Source organism: Sinocyclocheilus anshuiensis, unplaced genomic scaffold (assembly GCF_001515605.1).
Source record: "Sinocyclocheilus anshuiensis isolate Anshui unplaced genomic scaffold, SAMN03320099.WGS_v1.1 scaffold282, whole genome shotgun sequence".
Taxonomy (NCBI): domain Eukaryota; kingdom Metazoa; phylum Chordata; class Actinopteri; order Cypriniformes; family Cyprinidae; genus Sinocyclocheilus; species Sinocyclocheilus anshuiensis.
Genome location: NW_015544154.1, coordinates 957,308 through 964,538, shown reverse-complemented (window position 1 = coordinate 964,538; position 7,231 = coordinate 957,308). Strand labels below are relative to the sequence as shown.

Genomic DNA, 7,231 nt, shown 5'->3' with positions numbered 1-7,231 from the left:
GTATTTTACATTGTGCAAAACATTCAAAAGCATACCATAAAATACATTGTGATTTTGACAAAATTACCAATACTGAGAAATAACTAGAATTTATTTAGTTTTTAAAAAGTCTTAATTTGTTAGGGACAACTGAACAGTTGTAACATTAAAATGTACATGCATTTGTTACATTACAAGTACTGAAAATGCAGTGCTTGTCCTAGTGTTAAAGTGAACATACATGTAGAATACCTCAGAGACATTTAAATATATATTACCTTCATTTACATATAAAAATGCATAGCTATAGCTATAAAGAACAAGAGCCCATAAGCCATCATCTAAAGATTCCAGTCCTAATAGCACAAAGTGTTGCATGCAGTAGAGTTAAAGCTGAATGATGGTTGAGTTCAGGATTTCAGTGTTAAAGTGAACATACATGTAGAATACCTCAGAGACATTTAAATATATATTACCTTCATTTACATATAAAAATGCATAGCTATAGCTATAAAGAACGAGCCCATAAGCCATCATCTAAAGATTCCAGTCCTAATAGCACAAAGTGTTGCATGCAGTAGAGTTAAAACTGAATGATGGTTGAGTTCAGGATTTCAGGTACATGTTTTGATTTAGATGACTTGGAGAGGTCTCGCTGTGACAAGAAAATGACAGATTAAGAGACATTTTGACTTGTAAATATGTTTCTGAACTTTGAACAATGAGGTTATACATAATATATACTGGATATATTTACAGCCTAGAATACAATTCAAAACAATACAAAACAGGCATTACCTGAATTATAAATAAATAGAGATAGTCTTGGTTAGAAGTGTGAATTAGGGGGTAAAAAGCAGTCCAGTACAAAGAGAGGCCAAGAGGATGTAAAAGAGCAACTAATCAGATATAATACATGCACCACAAATGCCTTCAGAGGTGAATGAAAACTTGAATGAACTTGTCCCACCTGCCTAGTGTTCAAATAAAAATTCAAGTGAGAATGTAAATATATTAGATATTATTTGTTAAGTATTCATGTAACAATGTACAGTCAGCCAATAATTTCTTCTAAATACAGGACCCTGCCTGTCTTAAAGACCCCAAGGGGTTATTTCAATAACTACCATCTGACTATGCATTATTTCTACATACTTTATAAAAGTGTTTAGTAAAATACATAAAAGTGTTAGTTTTATTATACAGTAAAACATAAACAGTTAAAACAGTGTTAGCTAGGGTGTTTAAGCAGTGTGCTTAACCATACCGTTAAATAGGCAAACTTTAGGCTATTTGGAAATAAATCTCTAACACACCTTGATTATATGGATTCAGGTTTGACAACTTCCTTTAGAAACAATTTTTTATTTTATTAGCATAACATTATGCCAGTATCACCAATTTTTAAATAGGTATTTATATGCTCGTATCATTAAAGGAATAGTTCACTCATAAAAATGAACATTTGCTGAAAATTCATTCACCACCAGGCCATTCAAGATGTAGCTGAGTTTGTTTCTTCATGGGAACATCACTTGCTCACCAATGGATCCTCTGCAGTGAACGGGTGCCCTCAGAATGAGAGTTCAAACAGCTGATAAAAACATCACAATAATCCACTCCAGACCATCAATTAACATCTTGTGAAATGAAAAGCTGCATGGTTGCAAAAAACAAATCCATTTACACATTTTAACTTTAAACTGTCACTTCTGGTAAAAAATAAAAGTTTATAATCCACAATAACGCTTCCTCGAGTCCATCCCCTGTTGTCCTCTGACATCAAAATCCACAGATACATCTTGTTTAGAACTGTTGTCTCTTGAAAAGGGTGCATATTTCTTTCCTGATTCAGATGAGACGACTTTTTAACTGGAGAAACCAATATTATAGATAATAAAGGACTTGTATTTTAGCAAGTTTCAAGTTAAAAACATCTTAATGATGGATTTGTTTATTACACACATCTTTTTCATGTTAGATGTCAATTGATTGCCTGGATTTATGTGGATTACTTGTGGATTATAGTGATTTTATCAGCTCTTTGGACTCTCACATTTTTTACCAAATCAGTTCTGATAAAGAAACAAAGCCATCTACATCTTGGATGACCTGAGGGTGATTAAATTTTCAGCAAATTGTAATTTTTGGGCGAGCTATTCCTTTAAAACACAATTCAGTTCAAGCTCTTGCTCTCTTTGTCCAGACTGTGAGTTACTGATGGAGAAGATGAAGAGTTTACCTGAAATTCTGAATAGGTGCTTGCGACAGAGTTAATGCTGAAGTTACGCTGTGGACTAGCTGGCACCTTTGTTATCCCAGCCACGCCACCAGTTAGATGACAGATATTCTCCTTACTGCGTTCTTGCAAACCTTGATGAGGAGGTTTGCCGTGGCCTGGAGTCCTCACATTACCCTGCTTTGAAAAAAGACACGTAAGGGAAGATGTAACACATTAACTTAGTTAATCAGTAAAGGATTGAGCAAATTAGTTAAGCTTGAGTACAATAGTTTTGTTATGGCCGTGGCATGCACTGACCTTGATTGCTGAAATCGGAGGGCGCGATATAGGAGAATGGCAGACAGTACCACCAAAGACAGATCGGATAGTGCTGTTAGAAGTGCCAGTACTGGAGGTAGCGTTTAGCTGAGGAAAAGCCAGAGTTAATACTGCAACAGCCATGCATTCATTTAAAATGTATTGTGCATCAAGGTGTGTAATGAGAATAAAATCAACATGAACTTTTCACAACCCAGTCAATTCCCAATGGATAAAACATTAAATAGATCAAGTCCTGCCTTGCATGTTTTCTACTCTTATACTTGTTTTCACTCACAAATTAGACACATTACATGTAAAATGGGCTGCGAGGGTTCCACGTTGACTTTAAATATGCTGTCTTCATCAGGAAATAAAATCCTTTTGTACTTGCCTTTCGAGCTTTACAAGGTGTTGTGCTTCCCAGAAATCTTCGTTTAGTCGGTGTCCAGATCACAGTACCATAGACCATGTCCACCTCTGTCTGTTTGCTCTTCTTTAGTTGCTGCAAGAAAGTTCTTGTATTATTAAAATCTATCAGTTAAATCTTTCTCATGGTTTTCAACTATTCTTGGGTTAATGCATCAAAATCACACTTAATTCACAGCTCTAGAATACACGTATATTCCAATGCCCAGTAAAGTGAAATACACACATACCCGCTCCTGTTTTTCCCGCTCCTTCTCCAGCCGGTACGACTCCCATTGATCAGTAACAAACTGCATGAACTTTTGACCATTCACCTGAAACTCTCTGTTCTGTTCATGTTCCCACTGTTCAATCTCAGCCTTCAGCTTCTTCTCAAGCTAAATGAGAGAGACTCAATTACTACTAAGCTTATATCATATTACCATTCAAAAGTTTTGGGTTGGCAAGGTTTATAAAGTCCCTTATGCTCACCAAGGTTGCAGTTATTTGATCAAAAATAAAGTAAAAACCGTAATATTGTGAGATATCATTACATCATTACTAATCATTACTAATATGTTCATTTGGTGCTCAAGAAACATTTCTATTATCAATGTTGAAAACAGTTGTGCTGCTTAATATTTTTGTAGAAACCATGATTCATTTTTTCAGGATTCTTTGATGAATAGAAAGTGCAAAAGAACATCATTTATTTGGATTAGAAATCTTTGAATGTAAAAACCTTCAATTCAATCCATCCTTGCTGAATTAAAGTATTAATTTAGTAAAATAAAAAAATCTTACTGACCCCTATGGCAGTATACATACATATATATATATATATATACACACACATACACATACACACACACAAATGTGTCATAATTACCTTGGGGAGACTTTTGACCAGATCAGCCCGTTGTTTCTCCTCCTTTAGAAGGTTTCCTCCTCTGTTGGTGAATCTGGATGGATCTTTGGCCTTTTCCTACCACAAAATGTACAGAGTTAGGTGATGCAAAAGCATATGCTGAATATTTTCAGTTAGTTCAACTTACTTCAAGCTCTAAGAAAAGTCTCCAGCTTTCCTCCCATTTGTGAACACCTTCAAAAAGATCTTTATGATCCTCATAGTACTGTTTAAGCCGCACTATTTCTGCATCATGTAAGCTTAGGAGCTCCTCGCTGAAATCATCTTAGAAAAAAAGCAACCTTTAAATCTTTATTTTATTACAAAAGACAGGCAGATTTTGAAGTCAACAATGTAATATAGAAAATGACTACTCACCATCATAAAAGGGCACAAAAGCTTGCCGTTGGTCAGAGCTATAAAAGCACTTATCCCAGAACACGGCAATCTCATTCCGAATGGCCTCAGTAACATTTTGAATATTTTTAAGCTTCAGTTCTTCAAGACGTTTGACCTCAGCTTGTAACTGACAGTAGAGGACATAAAAAATTTATTATCTGTGTTCAATACAATGGTTAGCCATTTAGAAGCTTTAATTCAAAGTTTCTGCAGGATTTTTAAACTCAAATTTAAGACCTTTTTTAAGACCTGCACAAATAAAATTAATACCATTATGAGCGGGGTAGGGCAATGTCTATAGTAACATTAAAGTGTAAAATTACTATAAAAAGCATGATTTACAGTTCAGATAGAAGTTTTTACAAAAACAAAGTTTTATAATGGTACACTTCACATTTCAGCCTTTAAACCATTTTTTTATAAAATGGATGAGTCAAAAGTATTAGTTATTATATTAATTTAAACAATTATCATCAATAAATTATTATATTAATAAAATAACATATAAATACATTTTACTGTTTAGATTTTTATAATGCATTATCTTCTTATCGATCCACCAGTTCACATTTACAGCTCTGCGTGTTTGCAGAGTTAAAAACATGGGTCGATGTTCACATTGGTCTGAACAAAAACAACCCCAATACTGTGTTCCTGCAATACCGGAGGCAGCAGTTTCAGGACCACGTTTCAACTAGGACCTTATGTTTTTGTGACAGCGCCCCTAGCGGTATACATACATATATATATATATATATATATACACGCACATACACATACACACACACAAATGTGTCATAATTACCTTGGGGAGACTTTTGACCAGATCAGCCCGTTGTTTCTCCTCCTTTAGAAGGTTTCCTCCTCTGTTGGTGAATCTGGATGGATCTTTGGCCTTTTCCTACCACAAAATGTACAGAGTTAGGTGATGCAAAAGCATATGCTGAATATTTTCAGTTAGTTCAACTTACTTCAAGCTCTAAGAAAAGTCTCCAGCTTTCCTCCCATTTGTGAACACCTTCAAAAAGATCTTTATGATCCTCATAGTACTGTTTAAGCCGCACTATTTCTGCATCATGTAAGCTTAGGAGCTCCTCGCTGAAATCATCTTAGAAAAAAAGCAACCTTTAAATCTTTATTTTATTACAAAAGACAGGCAGATTTTGAAGTCAACAATGTAATATAGAAAATGACTACTCACCATCATAAAAGGGCACAAAAGCTTGCCGTTGGTCAGAGCTATAAAAGCACTTATCCCAGAACACGGCAATCTCATTCCGAATGGCCTCAGTAACATTTTGAATATTTTTAAGCTTCAGTTCTTCAAGACGTTTGACCTCAGCTTGTAACTGACAGTAGAGGACATAAAAAATTTATTATCTGTGTTCAATACAATGGTTAGCCATTTAGAAGCTTTAATTCAAAGTTTCTGCAGGATTTTTAAACTCAAATTTAAGACCTTTTTTAAGACCTGCACAAATAAAATTAATACCATTATGAGCGGGGTAGGGCAATGTCTATAGTAACATTAAAGTGTAAAATTACTATAAAAAGCATGATTTACAGTTCAGATAGAAGTTTTTACAAAAACAAAGTTTTATAATGGTACACTTCACATTTCAGCCTTTAAACCATTTTTTTATAAAATGGATGAGTCAAAAGTATTAGTTATTATATTAATTTAAACAATTATCATCAATAAATTATTATATTAATAAAATAACATATAAATACATTTTACTGTTTAGATTTTTATAATGCATTATCTTCTTATCGATCCACCAGTTCACATTTACAGCTCTGCGTGTTTGCAGAGTTAAAAACATGGGTCGATGTTCACATTGGTCTGAACAAAAACAACCCCAATACTGTGTTCCTGCAATACCGGAGGCAGCAGTTTCAGGACCACGTTTCAACTAGGACCTTATGTTTTTGTGACAGCGCCATCTAGCCAATTCTATTCCAACAGAGGAGACCGGATTCAAACATCAAACAAACAGATGCAAAGACTAGATCCATGGAAACTATTCATTTTTTATCTTTCCATCTTATTTTTAATGTAAGAGCTGGCGTGAACTTGAGTGTTCGAGGTGATGTCAGCAATCTCCATTTAGCCTATTTTAGGTGTGCAAAACAGTTCACTGTGCTGCTGGATGTTGTAAACTAGTATTTGTATTCAAATTATTTTACATTTATTAATGTACTAATAAACACACTAATTTGTACCGCAATTTTTTTTACCGTTTACTGCACTTTTGTTTGGTAGTGGGTCACACATCAGATGTGAAATGAGCAAGTCTCGCAAAGACAAGTCTTTCTTTCTAAGAAAACAGAATTTAAAACCTAAAAACTACATAGATAGATAGATAGATAGATAGAGTGAGAGAGAGAGATTATATACAGTATCTCACAGAAGTGAGTACACCCCTCACATTTTTGTAAATATTTTATTATATCTTTTCATGTGACAACACTGAAGAAATGACACTTTGCTACAATGTAAAGTAGTGAGTGTACAGCTTGTAACCAGGAACACTTCCCATAACACCCGATGTACTTGCTACATCGTTAGAAGAATGGCATCTATGCTAATATTAGTCCGTTTCTTTCTTATTCCAAGGTCACCGTAGCCACCAGATCCAGTCTGTATCCAGATCAGATGGTAACTTGTGTGTGAGGCGATGTCAGCAATCTCCATTTAACCTATTTAGCTGTGCAAAACAGTTCACTGGGCTGCTGGATGTTGTAAACTAGTATTTGTATTCAAATTATTTTACATTTATTAATGTACTAATAAACACACTAATTTGTACCGCAATTTTTTTTACCGTTTACTGCACTTTTGTTTGGTAGTGGGTCACACATCAGATGTGAAATGAGCAAGTCTCGCAAAGACAAGTCTTTCTTTCTAAGAAAACAGAATTTAAAACCTAAAAACTACATAGATAGATAGATAGATAGATAGAGTGAGAGAGTGAGATTATATACAGTATCTCACA

General features: G+C 34.5%; 1 protein-coding gene across 1 annotated transcript in view; it reads right to left on the bottom strand.

Annotated features, from left to right (window-relative positions):
- Window positions 1–321: 321 nt before the first annotated feature.
- LOC107695361 (protein regulator of cytokinesis 1-like) overlaps window positions 322–7,231 on the bottom strand; it is a 13,998-nt gene continuing 7,088 nt past the window's right edge. The window contains exons 7-15 of the mRNA XM_016495242.1: window positions 5,434–5,581; window positions 5,204–5,340; window positions 5,038–5,133; window positions 3,178–3,324; window positions 2,913–3,023; window positions 2,519–2,626; window positions 2,222–2,398; window positions 593–634; window positions 322–396 (exon numbers count right to left, since the gene is read on the bottom strand). Coding sequence (XP_016350728.1) covers window positions 367–396; window positions 593–634; window positions 2,222–2,398; window positions 2,519–2,626; window positions 2,913–3,023; window positions 3,178–3,324; window positions 5,038–5,133; window positions 5,204–5,340; window positions 5,434–5,581 — 996 coding nt within the window. The 3' untranslated portion in view covers window positions 322–366. The remainder of the gene's footprint in view (window positions 397–592; window positions 635–2,221; window positions 2,399–2,518; window positions 2,627–2,912; window positions 3,024–3,177; window positions 3,325–5,037; window positions 5,134–5,203; window positions 5,341–5,433; window positions 5,582–7,231) is intronic.